Below are 24,996 nucleotides of genomic sequence, written 5' to 3' on the forward strand. Positions count from 1 at the left end.
GAAAAGGTTTAAAAAAAGAACTCTGCAAATTCTGAATTATAGAATGATCCTTTACAACTATTTTTCAAGGAAGTTTAAGAGAAAGGGGTACAGTGAGAGAAAAGATACATGTTTGTGGATCCTTACTCTTAAGGTTTCTAAAACTCTGTCCCTTAATCCCCACTTCAAATATTTGTGTGATGAGAGAGCTCTATCCACTGATTACCTTAGTTATTGTCTCAGTTTGATTCTATCAACACCAGTCTCTATTTTAATAACAAAGAGAATGAACCATCTGCCATTAATGGGATTAAATATATGGGAGATTTCCATCACTGACCTGGAAAACCCATATCACCTATGCTTCCTTTAAGTCCAGGAGGTCCTGTAAGTCCTGGCTTCCCAGGGAGACCAGGGTTACCTTTGGGACCTAGAAAAGTTAAATTGGTTAAATTAAGACAAGTCAGCAATATTGAGGTTGCCTGATTTCTTGGAGTGGGTTGTAATTATAATGTAAGCATGGGATTAGATGGATGAAATCTTAATACATGATTAAGTTCCACAGATCTAACTCAGCATAAAACAGGCAAAAGGTACCTATGAAATCTCCTTAGGGACATATTACAATATAAACAGAATAACAGAGGTCTCCTAATACAAATCAGTTTTGAAAATGCAAAAATTTTACCAGGACACCTTGTTTCTTGTCCTAAAACAATTCCAATCACCTGAAGTCCTATTCATATTATGTGCATAACTACCCTTACTGTATTTATCACAGATAAATCCAATATAACAAGTCTGCTTTTAAAAGACTGAGAAGTGCCTTTCCCACGTAAGTCTGATTATGTGAAAGCAGTAAACGGAAAGTGGTATCCTGTTATGATATACTCCCAGGACATTAGGCCAGAGATAGATAAAGGCTGAGGGAGAGGTACTATACTGTCACCCCCAACAGTCATGGCTGCTGTGCTTATACATTCTTCCTAGAGCTCAGGTGCATGAGCTGTGGTGTTACCTAGGGATTTTCTAAGGACCACAATGTTGCCTTAAACTTTTTTTCTTTTATTTTTTTCTTTCACACTGACTTCCAACTTGGGGAAGAGAATGCAGAAGATGTGAAGGATAGAAAGGAACTATATATCAAGGCAATGTAGTACAGAGTCTAGAGCAGAATAACTGACCTGAAGGACTCCTATGAGGATGGAGACCAGCTGCTCTTTATTCCTTTGGGGCCTAACTAAAAGAAAATGGCTTAAGAAGCAGCAAGAGTTTTATTAGAAATAAGAAAAAAATCCATGTTGACTCTAAGGGTGATTAATGCTGAAAGAGACTACCAAGGTAGGTTGTGAAATTTTTGTCCCTAAAAACTTTAAAAAATAGAATCAGCAGCCATCTTTACATGGTTTAATGATTGACTTGTCTAAAGGCAATAACTAAAAAAAGGTAAATTTTTCAGCACCTACCAGATAATTGTCTCATTTATACATGTTGCAGTGTGTGTAAATAAAACACACCACCTTATTTGGATGTACTTCTTATTCTGTTTACATCCTGACTGCCAGAAAAAGAAGAAACTGAGCAAAGCAAAATATCCTACAAACTTTGTCAGTTGACACTTGGGCCAAATGGCAACATTTTTGCTAAAAAAGAGCTCCACATCTCAGTAGCTACTCCAAAACATCATCACAAAAAATAAACAAACAAAAAAAACACATCATCACATGTGATAAATACATAATTACTTTCCTAGGATCTAGGATCAGCCATTCAATTGCTATAGGTGGTCTGTCATACTTACCTGATGGTCCTGGTAATCCAGGTTGTCCACTCAGTCCAGGTTGCCCTGGGTCTCCAGGCAAACCCTGGTAACCTTTTGGCCCTGAAACTCCAGGAATACCTTCCAAGGATGAGTATAAGGAAGACAAGTTAGGTTGATATCATTAATCCATTAAAAATAATTTGGGAAAGCAAGCAACCCAAATTCTGAACTATGAATGAAATGCAGGAACTCATGATATTCTGATAGAGTATGAACCAATAGCACTGGACACATATTAAACTCCTCCACTTTTTATTTAGCTACCATTAAGAAATTCAAAGCACTCAATAACTAAGTCATTTTCCTCTTTGGGCCTCAGTTTTTTACACTGTAAAATGAAAGAATTGGGGCAGATTATCTTTAGGCTATCTTTTAGATTCGATAACTATCTTTAATAATCCTATTATAATATAGATTACTGCCTCTATTTTACAGAAGGCATAATTGAAAGAGAAGACGTAAGGAGTAATTCAAGAAAGGTATCTCATTTTAACAATAATAAAAAATTAGGTGTCCCTACCTCTTTTGTGATGACATACAAAACTACAGTAATGTCTTAAACTCTTTTTTGAGGAAAAATCCCACCAAGTCCTTCTCATAGGGAAACATAGTATCTGTGTATACACATACACCCACACACACTCACAGGCACACATGGGCTGACAATATTAATGGTTACAACACAAAAAGAGCCACAAACTTTACTATAAGCTGCAAATAAAGATAGCTAATTTTAAAGTTCCATGTTGTTTGAAAGGCTATACTATACAGATTGGATCGTAAGCACTTTATTAATTTGTGCTTACCTACTTTTTGATGTCTTGTTATGTTATACTTTTATAAAAAGAAAAAAAGATTTTTTTAATTTAAAAAGTCAGTGTAATACTTCATATCTTATTTGTTTCTAATAAAATAACTATAGTAACACAGTTGTTCCCTAACCCTACTTTCAGCAACTTCCCCCACAGCTGAGCTTGCCCGGCTATTCATAGTCCAATACTTGTTTATTCTGCCAAGGCAGAATAGCAATGAACTGCATTTAAAAGCCAAGTATGATATGTATATCAAAACATTGCAGGGCAATAATGTACTACTCATCCCCATCCAGTCTCAAGGGAAAAAATTTAAGGGACCAGCAAATTTCTCCAACACTGAAATCTGTTTTCCAAGTGATTCTGGCTATATATCCATTCTCTTAACCACATCCTATATTGCTTTCTGGAAAGCCTGAAGGTGATTGCCTTAAGTCTATTTTAAGAGTTCATAGTTTGCAACAGATTAAACTACAAAGAAAATACTTAAATAAAACTTGATCACTGAAACAATACAGCTCGGTGAAAATTTTCATTACCAAAAATTTGACCTGCCTTTTGTTGGTGACTCCTACACTACAAATCACTTTTCATGCTATTTAAAATGAAACTTGAGATAAATCAGTAAATACATTCACAAATAAATGCATTACTCACCTGGTAAGCCAGGGTCCCCTTTCTGTCCTTTTGAGCCCAGCAGATCTGGATCCACTGGTCCAGGAGGGCCTGGAAGGCCAGGCTCTCCTTTACCACCTTTTTCTCCTTCAGGGCCAGGAGGTCCTGGCTGACCCTGTAAACCATCATCACCTAAAACCAACATGTGTGGAGAGGACACAACAGATCAGATTCGTCCTTCCAGGATTAACGCATATAAAGATTATTCATATGTTCCGTAATTTAGTAGGCCACTGACCATCCAAAACACTTAGGCATTACTGTTATTGTCTATGAGTAACTTGAACTCACACACATTTTTACACTCAAATAACACTCCTTCTATTTTCTGGGGTTCTTTGACAATTATTGAAACTGTATTTTTGAGCTGAGCATTTACCACGTTTCATGTATCCAAACTGTGTATGCCACCAAATCGAAAATAGAATGTACTTAAATGCCATGTCACATAAGTGATGAATCACTGAATTCTCCTGAAACCAATATTACACTCTGTTAACTAACTAGAATTTAAATAAAAACTTTTTAAAAATGCCATGTCACCTAGAAACAAAATATAAGTAAGCATTGCTCATTTTAAAGCACTCAAATAAAAATATTCTATATTGACATAAAATAATGTTTAATTTTCTCTCTTACATGCATCTACCAGCCAACTCTGAATATTACCTTTGAGACCAGGACCACCACTCCTGCCAGGAATTCCCAAAGGTCCTGGTGGGCCTGGAGGTCCCATCATACCCATTTCACCTTTGGCACCTTTGAAGAATATCAATAATTAATTTTTACTTTTCCTTGACCTTGGAAAAATAAAAGATAACTTTTTTTAAAAAGATTTTATTTATCTGAGAAAGAGCTAAAGCGACAGCAACAGTGAGTGAGAGAGAGAGAGAGAGAGCACGTGGGAGCAGGGGGGAGGGGTAGAGGGAGAAGCAGGCTCCCCGCTGAGCAGGGTCCCTGGGATCATGACCCGAGCCAAAGGCAGGCGCTTAATGACTGAGCCACCCAGGCGCCCTAAAAGATAACTTTTAAGATGTCAACTGGAAGACTATTGAGTGTTGGAAGGAAGGCACTAAGTTTTACCCCTTTTTAACTGTTGTAACCTTAGCGACCACTACTGTTGATATGTATGAATAAAAAGGCTCTGGGGCGCCTGGGTGGCTCAGTCAGTCAATTAAGCATCTGACTCTTGATTTTGGCTCAGGTCATGATCTCAGGATAGTGGGATTAAGCCCCGCATTGGGCTCAGCACTGGGCGTGGAGCCTACTTAAGATTCTCTTTCTCTCCCTCCCCCTCTGCCCCTCCCCACCCCTGGGCTCACTCTTTCTCTCTCTCAAAAAATAAAAATAAAAAGACTCACTGTGGTAGCTAATCTCCAAAGATGGCTTCACCACACTTCCCAGTATACACACCCTTGTGCAGCCTTCTCTCCTTGAATTTGGGCTGACTCTGTGCCTTGCCCTTGACTTAATGACACTGAATGACTCTCAAGGCTAGATCATAAGAAGTCTTGCAGCTTTCACCCGGGGCTTTTAGAACACTCGCTTTTAGTTTGGGGGATCCTCTCTTTTGGAAGCCAGCTGCCTCTAGAAGGAGAGCAACTGCTCTGACTTTACCATAATGTAAGGATTCCAAGCCATGTTGAAGGGGCATTATGGATAATGAGAGACCATATGAAGAGGGCATAGAACACTCAGGTGTCAGAGAAGTGCCATCCTGGAAGTAGATCCTTCATCCCAACCACTCCAGTTGGTGCCATGTGGATCAGAGATAAATGACCCCATCAAATCATGCCTTAATTCCTGACCCACAAAATCTTGAACAAAATAAAAAGGTTGAATTAAACCATTAAATTGTGGGATCATTTTTTATATAGCAGTATGTGACCAGAAATCTCAGAGAAAAAATGTAATAAAAATAGCAAAGTAAATTTCTTGCAAAGACATTTAACACTTTTCCTTAAGGGACAGTGTCAATCCAGAAAAGTACAACAAGAAAATAATATACCAGAATTATATTAGTTTTAATTTCCTGAATCCAAAACCAGAGAAAACTTTAAATGAATTACCTGGAAATCCAGAGGCACCTGCTTTTCCTGGAAGCCCTGGTGTTCCGGGGGGTCCCATAGGACCAGGTGCTCCAGGAATCCCTGGACTGCCTCTCTCTCCAGGGAGTCCTGGAACATCAAACCCAGGAGGCCCCGGATCTCCCTTCTCTCCTGGTATTCCATGCAGGCCTAGTTAATACAACACCAATATTAACAAGTTTTGAAGTAGTTTTAAAAGAGGTATCTGATTATTTTTCTAGCAAACAAATGATAGACTCCTGTGTATAACAAACCTAACAGTGAGTCAGAGATACTTTTGGTATCATGCATATAAAATGACCTAACAATCAAACTTTAGGATTTTCAAGCATATTTCTCTATGAAAGTGCTTCTCAAATTATTTCCAGTGAAAGACCAATATTTTCTTAATTCCTGGTCCACCATGGACTAATATTTTCATAAAACACAATAAAAATTACTAAAAAAACTAAAATAAAAAACCAAAGACATACATTACTACCTTTTGGTTATTATATTCAACAAATACAATTACACTGTCAAATTACCATATAAGTTTCTAAATGCTTACTCTCAATTTCTTCTAATTCCAATACAGACTGGTAACAAGCAGCTTGTGATCTGACATTGGTCCGTTGACTGCATTTCGATTTGCACTGCTCTAAGGTACTATGGATTATTGGGATATATTTCTATAATCCATAAAAATGATCAATTACTGAATAATCCCATTACGTGGACCTTTTTGACTTTATTTTAGCTTCATTTTACATGTTATTTTATTTTATTTTTTAAGGAAATTATTTTATTTTTTATTTTTATTTTTTAAGATTTTATTTATTTGACAGAGAGAGACACAGTGAGAGAGGGAACACAAGCAGGGGGAGTGGGAGAGGGAGAAGCAGACATCCCACGGAGCAGGGAGCCCGATGTGGGACTCGATCCCAGGACCCTGGGACCATGACCTGAGCCGAAGGCAGATGCTTAATGACTGAGCCACCCAGGTGCCCCTACATGTTACTTTAATGATACATTACACCATCAGTTTTTGTTGTTAAATTTTACTTCTCAGTATTCCAACCAGGATTTTACAGAAAAAAATATGACACTGAAAAAATATTTAACCTTAATAAGTTCTGTAAGACTGAACTACTCTGAGACAAAATGGTTAAAAAAGAATATATTTTAGGGAAAAGAACTGCTCTACAAACATAAGGCAACTTCCCACTCCAATTCCTATCAGGTATGTGACTTAGTGGGTCACTTAATATTGTTGATCTACATCTGTTAAATGGGAATACAACTGACTGGAAGCTGGAGGCTGAGCCAGGTGACGCCAGGTGACCATTCCAAAGTGTCCCTTCAACAACAAGACCTAATTTTATTGTTGAAAATTCACAATTATTTTTATAATAGCGCAAGATGCTGGGATTTTAAGTTTTGTTTGATGTCATATACCAGCATGTCCTTAAACTGATAAAATTCACTTTGAAGATTAGAGAAATTCCATGGAACCACAGTAATGGTTCCAATGCTGTCATTTCATTGAAAATACTATAGAAAGGGGAGAGATATTTTACATTATTATATTTGTGACGTATGATGAGATACCTAATAGTGAGCACTATTATAGCTCTATCTGGATCACTCCTTATTGTTATAGCCCAACTAGTTTTTGATAGCTGAGTTTTTAAGATAACTAATTTGTCCTTTGAAATATGCTCTACAAAATAATGGGGAAAAAAACCAAAGACTTAAACCTGGACAAATCTTGTTTGTTTTTCATGTTTAAAGCTTTACTTTAAGATCCAGCTTTTGAGAAATAACTACTGTACCTGGTAGACCTGAAGTTCAAGAAGCAGGAGTTACAGTTCAGTAGCAAGATGAACCACCCAAGCAGAAGCAAGTTGCAAAAAGACTGATTAGGTTAGGAAACAAAACTAAGCATGTCAAGATGAGAACAAAAAAGTCTACAAATAGAAGTTATTAGATACTGATTCAAGACTATCATATATTAGTAGTAATGAGTAAAGAACTTATTTTAGGAATTCGTTCAGATGTTCATATAGCAATATTCTATAACTGAAATGTATTCCCCAATAGAGACACAATAAAGTATTTACATTTACAAAAAGTAATGCTTTTTGATGAAGATCAGCTTTACACTCTTGTCTCTGATCCTTATATTGCTTTGAATAATCCTTTTGGAACTTAACCTCTTAAAGATAAGTTAGAACTTAAAACTAAATTTGATTTTATACTGTAACAGCTTAGGTACAGAGAACTCAATAATTATTAGCAGATGAGTATGATTAAACAACCTGCATGTACTAGCAAAGATTTTTTCATTGTTATTTGTAGTAGTAACAGATATTATGCTGTACTTTTCACAGCATAGATCTTTTCCATGAATACTGTCAGAAATAGGCATCCTGGTAAGATCAAGAATGAAAACAGTCAACATAAATTCAAAAGCTCTGCTGAATCTCCTTATATAATAGGAATTATATGGCTATATCTATAGAGGGTAAGTACATTAGGGGTGTGTAGATGCTGTAAATGTATTGGCAGCCAAATGGGACCAGTTAGTGAAAAAAGGGGAAAATTCCAAAAACACATATTATCGTGAGAACTTTACACACACACACACACACACACACACACACACACACACACACACCCCAAGGGTTTGATAGCTGGAAAAAAGTTAGAAAACTCCATAGATGAAAATGGGTTAGGAAACTTCATCTATGAAATGACATGACTAATTCCTTGTTTCTTTGTTTCACATTAGTGGGGATGAGGCTGAACTGATTGCACTTTCTCCTGAGACTGGGCAAGCATTACAGTACATTTGGCTCAGGTTAGGGTATGATCTGTGGACACAGAATTGAGTATATTTAACTGACCTCTTAAAGATTCACTAAAGCAGCAATCTTCTAGCTAATAGCCAGATCAAATAGCAAGAATCAACAATTTCCATTTCTGCCTGGATTAGTAGGGCATGGAATGAAAAGCATTTTGCTTCTTATCCTTTGGCATTTTTTTTCTTTTATTTCCCTGCTGTCAAATGAGGACTTGATATTCAACAGTTCCTTAATTTATAAACATGCATTAAACTGTGTATCCTGCCTTGGAAAAGAGAATGAAAAATAGTAAAGCTTAATTAAATTACAGCAGAAAACTGGAGTCAAAAAAGCTTGAAAAGCATCATGCAAACATTTATACTAGAGAGATGACCATATAGAATACTTTGCATTAAGTTTTCTATTGCAAAATGAAACACAAGTATATTAAATAAGCTTATTAAAAAAACACTGGTAGTTAGAATTTCAGCCATGCAGTGCAAGTCAGGTGTATCAAGGTATTAGTAACAGTGTTGCTGATCTGTTTATTCATTGAGATGTATAAACAGAAATTACAATGCTTTTGAAATAGGCTAAGATAATCTGATTTGGTGATATAAATAAATTTATATAAAAAGTGAGTATATGGGCTAGTATTAAATATAAAATGTGATCTATCCTGTAGTAAAAAAAATTGTGATTTGATAACATATTTATATTAATAAGCATTCATTCAATACATTTTCATGCCAATTGCTGTTAACTTCATTTATTGAACCATATTAGTTAAGATCTTGAATTTTATGGCAAAGTATATATTTACAGAGAAAGAAATGAGATTAAATTCAACACCATTACTTTTCCCCTGTCCATCCTATCTAGACTTTATAAATTAATATACCTATATATCCATCAGTTAAAAAGAACATTAGATGAATGAAACATTTAGAGTATTAGCTAAATTTGAAAAAGCATAAAGTACAAATAAATGTACCCTTATTTTGTTCAGATTGGTATTAACAGTAGTTTCTTTTCATTCTTGCTTAGCTGTGATTTAAGAATTCAAAATGCTTCCAAAACCTCATGTAATTTTGGGAAACAAAAGAAATGACAAAACATAACAGGAATGATAAATTCATTTTAGCCATCTTTGTAGAACAGCAGGCCAAGACTATAATGACCAAACCTAAAAATTGTTTTTTCTCAAGATCCCTTTGCTATGCTAGTTGAACAGAATGGTTTTTTTCTTGAGTGTTGACGCAGCTACTTTTTAACAACCTGGTTCAAAGCAACACCGTAAGTTTTCTCATTTTTAAATCAGTAGTGACATGTTAGGGGCCATTAAAAAAAAAAAAGGTACAATGGGCCATAACACAAAATTTAAAAAAAAGAACATAAGCAAAAACAACCTTTACTTTCCAGGCTTTTTATATTGTTAACTGGTGTTTCCAGATTATTAGCATAATAACTAACAAAGTATTTATTGCTATTTAAGGTCAGAAAATATATTTCTACTGTTTCAAAATCAATGTATGTACATCTGAACTGTGAGTTTAAGTCATCTGACATATTCATGTAAATTAAGGAATGATTAAGTTTTCCATATTTATTCTAACTTTATGAATTATTACATTGCCTTGCAATAACATACTGGCCCAAGAGTGGCCCTCAGTGAGCCTCACCAGATGGCTCAGAATCCACAAAACTGAAGTAAGTTCTCAGACAAACATAGAAGAACCATATGATTCTCTATTAGGTTACAAGCTGACAAAACTTGTTTTGCATATCTTTTATTTGTTTTTGTTTTGCATATCTGTATAAAAAAGAAATGTTACGAGGTTTTAAAAAGGTCTATTAATTCTGTACAGCTACTCAGGTCTGAAATAATCAGCACTGCAAGTTCTTAGTTCTGTGATTCCAAGACTGTAACTAGCTCAATGATTGTATGCTGAGGCAACATACTGCAATTGTGAAATTGCATTATTTGTTAATAGATCAATTTTAAATGAACAGGGAAGGAAAGTATCAGGGATTAAAGAAACTCTTATGCTGTGATCTGTACTTTTTCAATTTTACAAAATTATACAAGGAGACATGTTACCTCTGAAATCTGTTTTCTGGAAAACAGGTTTTCCTGTTGTAGTTTACTGATGTTGTAGTTGTAGTTTACTGATGAACTAGCCAACCTCTATATAATGAATGCTACAAAAATGCACAATTATTTACTCCAATCTTACCAGGTTGGCCTATTGGTCCAGGAATCCCTGGTGGCCCTGGTGGTCCCTGAATACCTATTCCTGGAAGCCCAGGAGGTCCCATTGGCCCAGGTTGTCCGTTTGGCCCAACATCACCTTTAGGGAAATAAATATAGTTTAGATATTAAAAACAACAACAATAGCTGAGTCACTAGTCATTAGGAAGCACAATACCTATGTGAAGAGGCATATAAAATTAAGCAGGGATCTTGAAAAGCTATCCAATCACTGAGCAAGAGAAGTATGCACAAATACCCAGAGCAGATTCAAGAAATGCATTAAAAGTTACAGACGTATAACTTATGCTGAGCACTCAACTTCAGTACTTAAATCAACCTCACAAAATAGTACATAAGATTATAAAACACACATTTCCTTTACTTGCAAATTATCTTGGGCAAGTATCTCTAAGTTTAAAATATATTTAAAAAAAAACAATAAAGGTAGATAACCTTTAACATCTTCGTATTTCTAACTTCGGCCCATGTCCTATAAACATGCTAAAGCCTCTCCCATCATCAGTAAAATGCCTTTTTGATCATGGAAATTTCACTATCCCTCTACCTTCTGTCTCTTATTCTAGAAAATTTTACATATACTAAAATTCTCTTTTTCTAATATACTTAGATGAGTTTTGACATATGTATACAGTCATATAATCACCACCCAAATCAAGATATGTAAGATACATATACAGTTCCATCAAACCAAAAGGCTTCTTGTACCTGCTTGTAGTCAAACCCTCTCCACACCCTAATTCCCTGACAACTGCTTGATCTGTTTTATCTTACATTTCTTCCTTTTCCAGAATGGCATATAAATGCAATTATACAGTATGCAGCCTTTTGAGTATATCTCCTTCCCCCTAACATAATGCATTCAGATTCATCCAAGTTGCTGTAACTATCAGTAGTTTGTTACTTTTTATAGCTGAATAGTATCCCATTATGCAAACATGCCATAATTTGTTCATCTATTCACCAGCTGAAGGACAAACAGACTATTTCCAATTCTTGATTATGAACAAAGCTGCTATGAACATCTATCTACAGGTTTTTGTGTGAAGTTTCACATTTTTCTTGGATAAATAACTAGGAGTGGGATTGCTGGGTCATGTGGTAAGGGTATGTTTATAAGAAATTACCAAACTGTTTTTCTTTCTTTTTAAAGTTTTTTTTTTTTTAAATTCCAGTTGGTTAACATACAGTGTAATATCAGTTTCAGGTGACAATATAGTGATTCAATACTTCCATGCAACACTTGGTGCTCATAACAAGAGCACTCCTTATTCCTCATCACCTATTTCACCCATCCCCACCCACCTGCCCTCTGGTAATCATCAGTTTGTTCTCTATAGCTAAGAGTTTCTTGATTTGCTTTTCTTTTTAACCCCCACTATGTTCCTTCATTTTGTTTCTTAAATTCCACATATGAGAGAAATCATATGGTAGTTGTCTTTCTCTGACTGACATATTTTGCTTAGCATAATACTCTCTAACTCCATCCACGTCATTGCAAATGGCAAGATTTCATTCTTTTTGATGGCTGAGTAATATGCCATTGTGTGTGTGTGTGTGTGTGTGTGTGTATACACACATATATATTACTCCCTCTTCTTTATCTATTCATCAGTCGATGGACACTTGGGCTGTTTCCATAACTTGGCTATTGTAGATAATGCTGCTATAAACATCGGGGTGCATATATCCCTTGGAATTAGTATTTTTGTATTCTTTGGGTAAATACCTAGTAGTGCAATTGCTGGATCATAAGGTAGTTCTATTTTTAACCTTTTAAGGAACCTCCATACTGTTTTCCACAGTGGCTACACCAGTTTGCATTTCATCAACACCTGTGTGTTCTCTTGCTCCACATTCTCACCAACCCCTGTTGTTTCTTGTGTTGTTGATTTTAGCCATTCTGACAGGTGTAAGATGATATGTCATTGTAGTTTTGATTTGTACTTCCCTGATGATGAGTGATGCTGAGCATTTTTTCATGTGCCTGTTGGCCATCTATATGTCTTCTTCGGAAAAATGTCTATTCGTGTCTTCTGCCCTTTTCTTAATTGGATCATTTATTTTTTGGGTATCAAGTTGTATAAGTTCTTTATATATTTTGGATACTAACCTTTTATCAGATATGCTATTTGCAAATATTTTCTCCCAAACTCTTTTTCAAAGTGGCTCTACCATTTGAATTCTAACTAGTAATGTATGAGAGTTTTAGTTACTCTGCATCTTTGGCAGCACTTGGTATTGTCAGTTTTCCTTCTTTTTTGAAGCCTATTCTGACAGGATAAGACATGCTATCTTCTAGTTTTGACTTGCATTTCCTAGATGACTGATTATATTGAGAACCTTTATATGTACTTACTAGATATTCAGATATCTTTGGTAAAGTATCTGTTCAGATCTTTTGCCCATATTTCCAAATTTAAATTTGGTTGTTTCCTTATTATTGACTTTTGAGAATTTTTTTTTAAAGATTTTATTTATTTATTTGAGAGAGTGAGCGAGAGAGTGGCAGAGGGAAAGGGAGAAGGAGAGGGAAAGAGAGAGGGAGAAGCAAGCTCTCCACTGAGCAGGGAGCCCAATTCTGATATTTTACAAACTTTTAGAACATTTTTTTTTTTTTAAAAAGGACATTTAATTTATTTATTTTATTTTTTTGAAGATTTTATTTATTTATTTGACACACAGAGAGAGAGAGATAGCGAGAGCAGGAACACAAGCAGGGGGAGTGGGAGAAGGAGAAGCAGGCTTCCCGCGGAGCAGGGAACCTAATGTGGGGCTTGATCCCAGGACCCCGGGATCATGACCTGAGCTGAAGGCAGATGCTTAACCAACTGAGCCACCCAGGTGCCCCAACTCTTGAGAATTCTTTATGTATTCTGACATAAGTCCTTTTTGTCAGATAAATGATATGAAAGTACATTTCATTTTAATGAAGTCCAATTTATCAGTTTTTAAATGTATTTTTGTTTTGTTTTTTAAAAACTCCTGGTTCCAGGCCTTTTCAGAGGTCTTGTCTTTTTTTTTTTGCATTTTTTAAAAATTTTATTTTATTATGTTAGTCACCATACATCATTAGTTTTTGATGTTTTGATGTTTTATCTAACAACTCTGCCCAACCTACAATCACAAAGATTTTCTTCTATGCTTTCATCTAAAACAAGGGATAATTAAAGTACTACCCATGTGCTAAATCTGGACTATAGGCATGTTTTTGAACTGCCTGTGAGCTAAGAATGGTTTCTACATTATTAAAGGTTGTTAAAAAAGAAAAAAGAAAGATTATATGACAGAAACCATAGATGGCCCATAAAAACTAAAATATTTACTATCGGGACCTTTACAGAAAATGTTTGCCTGTCTCTGTTCCAAAAGTTTTTTTTTAATCATTTTAGGTTATACATTTAGGTCTATGATCCATTCTGAGTTAATTTCTGCACAAGGTGTGAAGCACGGTTTGGGGTTTGTCTTCTTTTATTTTACACATGGATGACCGATTGGTTTAGCACCATTTGTTGAAAAGACTTACTCTTCTATTGAAACTGCCTTTGCAACTTTGTCAAAAATCAAATTGTATAGGTCTATTCTTGGGCTCCCTATTATGTTCCATTGATCTATATGTGTCTATCATTTCACATATACCACACTATTTTAATCACTGTGGCTTTACATTAAGTTTGGAAATTAAGTACTATGAATCCTCCCATTCTGTACTCTTTCTCAAATTATTTTGGCTATTCTAGGTCTTTTCCCTTTCTAAATAAATGTTTGAATAAGAAACTACTGCAGAGTTTTGCTAGGGAACATGTTCAATCTATGAATAAACCTGGAGGAAACTGTTAACAATATTGAGCATTCCAACTCATGATCACAAAATATCTTCCCATTTGTTTGGATGTTTGATTTCTGTCATAAGTGTTTTATAGTTTTCCACATACAGATCCTGCACATATTTTGTTAGAACTATACTTAAGTACTTCATGTTATTTGATGCTATTTCAAATAATACTGTTTTTGTCTAATTTTCATTTCTAGTTGTTCATTGCTAACATAGAGAAATACAATTTATTTTTGTATATTTGCCTTGTATTCTATGATCCTACTAAATTCAATTCTTCGTTCCAGGAGTTTTTTTTGTAGGTTTTCAATTTTCTATGGAGAAAATCAAGTCACCTATACAGACAGTTTTATTTCTGCCTTTCTAATCTGTATGCCTTTCATTTCTTTTTTTGGGGAGGGGGTATTTTGTGATGAGTTTTTTTTTTTATTTGAACATAGTTGACACACAATGTTACATTAGTTTCAGGTGTACAACGTAGTGATTCAACTTCTCTGTATGTTAGACTATATTCACCACACGTGTAGCTACCATCTGTCATCATATTATTTCTATTTCTTGCCTTATAGCATTTCATTGCTTTATAGGACTTATGGTATGATAATGAAAAGGAGTGGTAAGAAAGGACATCTTTGTGCTGTTCCATATATTCAGGGAACAGCAATCAGTCTTTCACCACTAAATATAATGGATCAAGGTTTTTGTAAATGTTCTTTATCATGCTAAGGAAGTTCCCTTTTATTCTTAATTTTGTGAGAGTACTTTTTCAGAATAAATGTTGAATTCTGCCAAATAATTTTCAGCATCTATTAAGATGTTAATATAGCTGTTTTTTTTTTTCTTTAGACTGTTGATAAAGCAAATTACACTGGTTTTTCAAATCAGCCTTGTATTCTGAGGATAAACCTTGCTTGGTGTAGCATATAACCTTTTTTTATATATTGTTGGATATTTGATTTACTAATATTTTCTTGAGATTTTATATATATATATATATTCCTGAGAGATACTGGTCTATAACTTTCTTTTCTTATAATGTCATTGCCTGTTTTTTGTTTTGGCCTCATGTAATTGTTGGGAAACAATCTATACACTTCTATTTTTGGAGAGAGATTGTGTGGAAATTGTGTTATTGCTTCTTTAAATGTTTGGTTGAATTTACCAATGATGCCATCTGGATCTGTAGCTTTCTTTGTTGGTAAGATTTTAACTACATACCAAATTTCTTTAATAAATATTGGATTGTCTATTTCTTCTTCAGTGAGCTTCAGTAGTTTGTATCTTTTAAGAAACTCATCCATTTCATCCAAGCTGTCAAATTTACAGGCATACAGCTGTTTGTCATACTCCCCTGTTATTCTTTGAATGTCTATAGGGTCTGTAATGATGCCCCCCCTTTCATTACTAAAAATGGTAACATAGGTCTCTTCCCTTTTCTTGGCTGGCCTGGCTAGAGGTATATCCATTTCATCAATCTTTTCAAAGAACCTCATTTGGTCTCATAAAATTTTTCCATTGTTTTTAAGTTTTCAATTTCATTGATATCTGCTCTGTTATTTTCCTCTATTATTACTTTTTTAGTTATTGTTACTTTCCTTGTCTAATTTCTTAAGGTTAAAAGTTAGATAATTGATTTTGATTGTTCTTTTTTTCTAATAAAAGCTTTTCATATATGAATTTTCTTCTAATCACTTCTTTATCTGCATCCTACAAATTTGATGTTTTCTTTTCATTTTTATTAAATTCAATATACTTTCTAATTTTCCTGGTGATTTCCCTTTTGATTCATGGGTTATTTGAAGTGTTTTGGTTATTTTCTGAATATGTCAGGATTTTCCCAGATAGCTTTCTATTACTGATTTCTTGTTAAATCCAGTATGGTAAAAGAATCTACTGTATGATTTCAATATTTTTAATTTGCCAAAGTTTGTTTTAGGGCCTAGATTATGGTCTATCATGATGAATATTCCACGTGCACTTTAAAAGAATGTGTTTTCTGCTCTTACTTGGAGGAATGTTCTATAAATGTCAATATTGAGGAGTTAACATTGAAAAGAAACTCTTAACACTGCCTTGCTAGAATACTGTACATCCTATCCTTGTATCCTTCTACATGAAGCCAATGCAAAGTATGGCCCATGCTTGAATGAGCATGACAAGTCTAGTTGGACTGAATACCACCTGATGTTGGGCATTACAGTATCCCAGTTTTCTACTTGTAATTTTGTTTTCTCTTTATTAAAGAAACCTGCCAAAATTGTATAATCTTAAGGCACTACGAAAATCTCTTTCCCTGTCTTCCACATTTTCTTGTAATATTTTTAAAATTTTACTTTGCTTTTTTTTAAGATTTTATTTATTTGACAGAGAGAGAGCGAGAGAGAGAGAGAGAGAGCACAAGCAGGGGGAGCAGCAGAGGGAGAGGGAGTAGAAGGCTCTCCGCTGAGCAGGGAGCCCAATGCGGGGCTCGATCCCAGGACCCTGAGATTATGACCTGAGCTGAAGACAGCCGTTTGACTGAGCCACCCAGGCGCCCCAAAATTTTACTTTTCAAATTTATGATTTTAAACATACCATGCATCAGAAATTTATTTATTTGAGACCATTTACTCAATACCAACTTTTAAGGATCTATTCTTCCCCTACTAATTGATGACATTTCTCTGTATACACATGAGTGTATGTGTGTGTGTGTGTGTGTGTTCTGTATATACATGTTTCTTAACTCTGTCATATTGGTCTATTTGTCTGTTCCAGCACTGGTTCACAATGCTGTAATTACAAAGATACTGAAATATATTTTAGTATATGTTTGGTAAATGTTAAGTTTCAGAATCAATTATGTCAAGTGCTTCCAAAAAACTCCTACTTCAATTCTCACTGAAAATGCATTATATTTAGGCAAATTTGGAAGGAGCTGACATCATTCAGCTTTCCCATGCATACATATGATTTATCAACCAATTAACTTTACCTTTTTTCAAGTTGTTAATAATGGAGTTTTAATTTTTTCCACAAATACATTAGGCATATTTTATTAATTTTTAGATATAGAATTTTTTTGCAAATTATAATTTTTATTTCTTTCAATATTTCCACTTCTGTGCCATTCTATGTGTCACAATACTTTTGCATGTTATTCCTGCTACCTGGAACATCCTTCTATAAGGATACAGCTCAAGCCTCACCTCCTTTATGAAGTCTCCCAAGGTACCTTAGATGAGGCCCTGAACAAAAGTAACATATGAGACAAACTGAATGTTTCCAAAGTCATCTTTTTTTTTCTTTTTTGTTTAATGTGATTCCACTGTTGAGTCTTAAGCACATTTTCATCCTCATATCGTTCTTTCCTGATGGGTATTAGCCTATTTAATTTATTATTGGTCACTATTTTGCTTTGAAAGTGCTCTATCAATCTCTCCTATTAGGAAAGATTACTAGGTTCTAATGCCCAGCCACTGGTATAAATGTGTCTGCTAGGTGAACTTTTATTGTGAGCTGCTTACTGAGTTCTGACTGTGGTTTAGTGACCCAAAACATTAGTGATACATTTTCATAAAAGTTCCAGATGAAATAACCACTATCATAGTGATACCACCTAGATTTTCTTACAGTAGTCAGAGAACAGACTCTATGCCTTTGTATTCTTAGTGACTCAAGCAGGACCTGGTACAGAATAAGAACATAATGTTTGAGGAATGAAGGAATTACATGGCAGGATATCCCAAATTCTTTTTCTTCTACCACCTTAGGAACTGTGCTGGGGCTTTAATATTTGAGAATGATTCTTATTAGGATATGAGGATCTTATACTTCCTTTCAAAGATTAGGAAAATAAATGTCTATTAAGACATTGATGTTTAAATTAGGCTTCAGGGATGCCTGGGTAGCTCAGTCAGTTAAGCGTCTGCCTTCGGCTCAGGTTGTGATCCCAGGGTCCTGGGATCGAGTCCCACCCACATCGGGCTCCCCCGGCTCTGCAGGGAACCTGCTTCTCCCTCTGCCGGCTGCTCCCCCTTCTTATTCTCTGTCTCTCTCTCTCTGGCAAATAAATGAATAAAATCTTTAAGAAAATAAAATAGGCTTCAATCCATTTCTTCTTAACCCATCTCACGGACATTTTAATAAACAAAGTATCATGAATGAGCAATTTCCATATGGAGACTGTTTGACACATAGCTTATCATTTGGAATGTCTCTATCTGCAATTTTGGGGTCACATGTCTAAACTGGGGTAGATAATTGGTGGGAAACACAACGATAACTTTGAGTGTTACAGTTTACAGCTGGCCAGAACTGTTTACTTGAAAACAGGTATTTTTAAAAGAGCTTATCTAAGAAGAATTTGTATTGGGCTAGTTTGGGGCTTTTGCTGGCTGAATCTAGGCTGGCTAAATTGGGCTATGATGTCATATGGCTTTAATGGGAATCAATCCAACATGCTTTAGGAGTACAGAGCTGTTCAGATTATTCTCTGGGGGTCAAAATACTGACCAGGAGAGTCCCATTCCTTGCAAACCAGTAAGGAAAAAAACAATTGCCAAACCAGCTAGGCTAATTCTATTCCTTTTTATAATTAGGGGAATCAGAATTAAGGGGGCAGAAGAAATCAATGGAGAAATGAGCAAAGGACATGAGCAGTTCACAGGAAAAATATGTCCCTTAAGCATATGAAAAGATGTACAATTTTATTCATATTAATGGAAATACAAATTTAAACCATCCTGAGAATAAAGGCAAAGGATATAGTATATCCAAAGAAATTTTTTAAAAAGAACAAACTTGGAGGACTTACATTACCTGACATCAAGTCTTATTATAAAGCTACAGTAATATAAATAGTTGGTACTGCCTTAAGGATAGTAAAATAGATAAGTAAATAATAGATAAGTAGAATTGACAACACAAAATAGACCTACACATATATAGCCATCTGATTTTTGACACAGATGCCAAAGTAATCCAATGGGGAGGGAACTATTTTGAAGAAATAATGTTTAATAAAATTATCTGAGATGGATGATAGTCTTAAACATAAATGCTAAAATCATAAAATTTATAAAATAAAACAAAATATCTTTGCAACTTTGGGAAAGGTTTCTTAGACAAAACAGAAAATAATAATTATATAAAGAACAGATAAATGAAACATCAATGACTAAAACTTTTATTCATTGAAATACACTGATAAAAATGAATAGGCAAACCAGATAGGGATAAAATACTCATAAACATATATTTCACAAAAGATCAGTACACAGAATATATAAAGATCACTTCCAACTTAACAATTAAAACAGAAACAACCCATATTTTAAAATGGGAAAAATATTCAAATGTGTAAATAATCCACCAGTACAAGTAAAAGAGCTCAACATCATTAGTCATCAGGGAAATGAAAACTAAGACCAAGATATGTTACCAACACACCTACCAAAACTCAAAAATGAAAAGACTGATTAATACCGAATGTTGGAGAGAATGTGGAACAACTGAAACTTTCATACCATATTGGTGTGAGTTTAAAATGGTACAACCATTTTGGAAAAAGCTCCAGTAGTTTCTCATATAACTAACATATACCTACCTTATGACCCAACAATTCTACTCTTAGGTATTTAACCAAGCAAAATGAAAGCACATATCCACAAAAAGATTTGTAAAAGAATGTCCTTAACAGCTTCACTCATAATAGCCAAAAACTTAACATAGTCCAGGTGTCCATCAACAGAGAATGGATAAACAAACTCTGGTATATTTATACAATGAAATACTCAATAATAAAAAATAAAAACTCTTAATAAACACAACATGAATGAACCTCAAGAACAATATCCTGAGTGAAAGAAGCCTTACAAAGAATGTACCCACTGTGTGATTCCATATGGAGTTTTAGAACAGGCAGAATTAATTTACAAGGAAAAATCATAACTGTACAGTTGTCACTGTGGATATTGCTGTAGGGACTGAGAAAAGGGGCAAAAGGGAAATTTCTGAGATTATATCTTGATAGGGGTTTAGTTACACAAGTGCATGCATTTGTCAAAATCCAGCAAATGTCTCTGTAAGATATGTGCATCTCACTTAATGTGAATTTTATGTCAAAAGGAAAAAAACCAAGCATAGAATTATAATATACATGCTAAAGTATTTAGGGAGAGGTGTACTGCTATTACAATTTACTGTGAATGCATCAAAAAATAAGTCAATTTTTTTAAAGAAAGGGATGAATTGATATGTGACAAATCATGTATAGTAAAATGTTGATAATAGAATATCAATAATGGGTATATAGTAGTCACTGAAAATTCTTTCTACTTTGCTGTTTATATGAAATTTAAAAAAATAAAATGTTGGCAGAGATAAAATGTTAACTGTGGAATCTTGATGGTCGATATAGGAGTTTTCACTGCACAGTTTTTAATTTTCTATGCGTTTGAAAATCTTCATAATAAAATGTTTAAAAACTATACTGATAACTACCTCTATCAGACTGGAAAAAATTAAAGAGTTTGTCAACATACTCACTTAGAAGGCTGTGGAGAAACAAATACACTCATTCATTGCTGGTAGGGGTGTATGGTGCAAATGGAGAGGAATCTGACAATATCTAGAGATGCATTTAGCCTTTAATTCAGAAAATCTGTTTTCATTACTCTATTCTACTATTACACCTGTACACATATGAAATAACATGCATGCAAGACAATTCACTGTGACATTATTTCTAATAAGAAAAGATTTTAAGAAATCCAATCTAGTGACTAGCAACTGGTAGAATAAGCTATGATAAACCCAAGCAATTTAATACTAGGTAGCTATTTTTTAAAAAGCAAGATTTTGATGTACTGACATAAGGTGATCTAATGTGCAAAAAGTCAAAAGGTAGTACTCTATCTTTTCAGAAAGTTAGGAAATACAAATATATATTCTTATTGGCTTGTATTTGTATGAAGGAACACTAGAAGGACAAATAACTCAAAAATTGGCTACATATGGGATGGGGAAAACAGAGTGGATGGAGAGGGGGTAAAAGGAAGACTTCTCAGTGCTACTTTTATACATATATGATTGAATCATCTATTCAATGAAATAAAACACAAAAACATAAATGGAAAATTAAAAAAAAAAAAAAAAAGCAGTGACCGAGTGGGACCATAGGCTTTCAGTTAATTGGACCTATCACCCATAAATTTTCCCAACAGTTTCAATTTCTATAAAAGTTAAAAGCAAATTGAGAAGTAGCAGTAATTTCTATACCTTTTGGTCCAGGGAGCCCATCCAAGCCAGCATGTCCTGGAAGACCTGGAGGTCCTGGGAAACCACGATCCCCTTTTGGACCAAGTGTTCCTTTGAAACCTGGGAGTCCTGGGGGCCCAGGTGGCCCAGGCAGCCCAAGTCCTGGTTCTCCCTTAAGCACACACATGAGAAAACACAACAAAACCTCTCATGATTTTCTTGGTGTTTACTGTTTACCATGGAGAATTTAAAGCAGAAATTACAAGGTAATACCTTTTTTTTCCCTATGGGGGAGGGAATAGGATAACTAAATGAAAAATAATTGACATACTGGAGAGAATATCTGGAAGGATGAGAAACAAATTAAAGGATTTGGTTTCAGGACAAGAAAGAGATTAATTGAGAGAGAATAAGATTAAGAACAATTGTTTTCAGCTCACTAAATGTGATTACACACTGAGTATTAGATAATTATTTTAAATTTGACTAAGTGTGATAATGACAATGTGGTTTTTGTATGAAATGTCCACTTACTTAGAGATGAATACTGAAGTATTTATAGGTGAAATAATATGATTTTGAGATTTGAGTTAAAATACTTCAGCAGGGAAAAAAGGAATAGATGAAGTAAATATGAAATCTTAATCATCTGGAATATGAGTAATGGATATGTGAAACTTCATTATATTATTCTTTTTACTTTTGTGTTCATTTGAAAGGTTCATAATAAGAACAATTAGACAATAGAGAAGTAGTTTCTCATGAGAGCTAGGGTCATGGTCAATTGTTCTTCCCATGGAAGAAATAGCAATGATGAAAACACAAAAAGTTTAAATTAATTAAGTACAGAGAAAATACAGAAACAGGATAATTATATACCACAGCAGTTTCCTGAAGGTTGACTAAGGAAAATTTTAGATTAGCTAAGATATAATAAAAAGAATGGAAAGTAACTCAAACACAGTATTTTTTATTATTATCATTATTATCATATTACTATTATTACTAAGCTAATAACAGTGGCTTACATTACGTATGTGGGATGGAATTGGGACTGGGAAACAGTATGGGAAGTTCCTGACATGCTATTCAAACAATCATCACACAGGTAGGGACAGAGGTTAAATGGTATGCTGATACTACAGAGAAGCACAGGGGGAGCTGATGATTGTATTTTCTCATCTAATCTCATCTCATCAGATAACCTTTCACTCTAAAACAGTTTCAGAAATTTTCTGTTTGCTTCAAATATGACCTCTTGGACAATGAAAGACTGTTTTGGGTTAAATATGGGGCTCAAACACATGACCTGAGATCAAGACCTGAGCTGAGATCAAGAATTGGACACTTAAACAACTGAGCCACCCAGGTGCCCAGGTTAAATATTTTTAAGTGAAAATACAATCAGCTGGGGCGCCTGGGTGGCTCAGTCGTTAAGCGTCTGCCTTCGGCTCAGGTCATGATCCCAGGGTCCTGGGATCGAGCCCCACATCGGGCTCCCTGCTCGGCGGGAAGCCTGCTTCTCCCTCTACCACTCCTCCTGCTTGTGTTCCCTCTCTCACTGTGTCTCTCTCTGTCAAATAAATAAATAAAATCTTTAAAAAAAAAAGAAAATACAATCAGCTAACTTTATTTATATAGTGAAGACTTGGGATAATAATGTCTATATCAAAGCAGAGAGCTAGGGCTAATAGAAATAGGAAAAGGGGAAAGAATAAATTAAAATATCCCAGACCTTCGGTCCTGGAAAGCCTGGTGGCCCAGAAGGGCCTTCTAGACCAATTCTTCCAGGTGTTCCAGGTGCTCCTGGAGGTCCCGGAATTCCAGGAAAACCTGTGAAATGATTAGTCATTTTTTAATCTCCAAAGAGAAGACACTTTAAGAAAGATACCCAAACTCCCAAACCCACATTTTTACCCTGTCCAATCATGCTTAGTGACTACAGTGAGATGTGAAAAGTACACTGAAATTCTAGATGACTACTCAGGATCAAGCCTTACAAATACCTGATATTCCCTTTCATTCATGTTATGGTCCTGCCATTTTCATATAGAGCTAATGTGTGTGGAAGATACACTCTTCTAAAGGAAAATGAGTTATTACTAATGAGACAGAACTAAACATAAGGAATGACTCCCACACAAACATGCAGAAAACTTCTATTCTGCTTATATCTGGATATAGTAAGATACAAGGCCTACCATATAATTCTGGAAGTGAGCTGAAAACAATTGTAAACATTACACAGAAATATACACATAAAGTCAAATCTGACTCTTTTGAAGTCATTTAGTATAAATGAGTAAGGCCATGTTTAAGTACTGTTCTCAGACCAATGTGCATGCTTGCCACTCATGAGAATAAATTCTGTGAGAAAAAAAGCAGAACTGAAGCAACAGCCCTAAAAACTTTCAGGAAATCAAGAGAATATGATTTAGGATAAAACATTACTTGGATACATATGTGTAATAAATGTTTTCTGCTTAGTACAATCCACTCATTCAACAAGTATCTACTGAGTACTTTCTATGTGCCAGGAACTTTTCTAAACCCTGAAAATACAATGGTGAACACAAAAGACAATAATTCTGTAATTTTAAAAGCTTATATATCATTTTTGCATATCTATGATTTAGGTATTTTCTTGTCTGGACTGTTTTAGATAAAGGCAATAAAATTATAGTGCATACATGCTGTGACTTTTCACTTACATTATTTATGGTACCTAGAAAAGAAGCACAGTTAACTTATTTTATTTGTTGAGGGAACTACATCAAAGAATAATGTTATACTAACTAGTTAAATTAACCTGCCTGCTGCTCAGTCCTACATACCTTTGGGACCAGGTGGTCCAGGAAGCCCAATTCCAGGGACACCTGGTTCTCCTTTACTACCGGGTATTCCTGGCAAGCCTGGCTGGCCGGGAAGTCCAGGGTCACCTATGGAGAAACAGCAGTTTTTTCAAAGGGATACTTTCAAAGAAAGAAGCCAGTGAGTGTTAAAGACATGGCCAAATAAATTCCTCACACACCTGGAAGACCTACTTCACCATCTCTGCCTGGATTACCAGGCAGGCCAGGCTTCCCTGGCTGGGTTATGGTCTGACCTGGATCACCTTTAGGACCTAAGAACAAGAAGGAATAAACAGTGAATGAGAAGTGTTCACTTGACTAAAGATCTCCTTTAATTAAAAGCAAAACAAGAAAGTATCTATAATTTTTTGAAAATGCACACTAACAAGAACCCACAAGAAAAATAACCCCATATTATATATTCAAGGAATAAACCAAACAGAAGAATAAACTTTCAAAAAGAAAAAGTAGATGACAGTTTTAAGAGCTTCCAGGATTGGGGCGCCTGGGTTAGCTCAGCTGGTTAAGCGTCTGCCTTCGGCTCGGGTCATGATCCCAGGGTCCTGGGACTGAGCCCCACATCGGGCTCCCGGCTCAG

General features: G+C 35.0%; 1 protein-coding gene across 1 annotated transcript in view; it reads right to left on the reverse strand.

Moving 5' to 3' along the window:
- The window catches only part of COL4A5 (collagen type IV alpha 5 chain), a 213,472-nt gene that overhangs the window by 48,200 nt on the left and 140,276 nt on the right, over positions 1–24,996 (reverse strand). The window contains exons 26-35 of the mRNA XM_081808437.1: positions 24,578–24,670; positions 24,381–24,485; positions 23,282–23,379; positions 21,568–21,718; positions 10,438–10,551; positions 5,358–5,525; positions 3,958–4,047; positions 3,271–3,420; positions 1,781–1,879; positions 320–409 (exon numbers count right to left, since the gene is read on the reverse strand). Of these exons, the coding sequence (XP_081664563.1) occupies positions 320–409; positions 1,781–1,879; positions 3,271–3,420; positions 3,958–4,047; positions 5,358–5,525; positions 10,438–10,551; positions 21,568–21,718; positions 23,282–23,379; positions 24,381–24,485; positions 24,578–24,670 (1,158 nt within the window). The remainder of the gene's footprint in view (positions 1–319; positions 410–1,780; positions 1,880–3,270; positions 3,421–3,957; positions 4,048–5,357; positions 5,526–10,437; positions 10,552–21,567; positions 21,719–23,281; positions 23,380–24,380; positions 24,486–24,577; positions 24,671–24,996) is intronic.

This window comes from Leptonychotes weddellii, chromosome X (assembly GCF_054177405.1).
Source record: "Leptonychotes weddellii isolate Sample4059 chromosome X, ASM5417740v2, whole genome shotgun sequence".
Taxonomy (NCBI): Eukaryota; Metazoa; Chordata; class Mammalia; order Carnivora; family Phocidae; genus Leptonychotes; species Leptonychotes weddellii.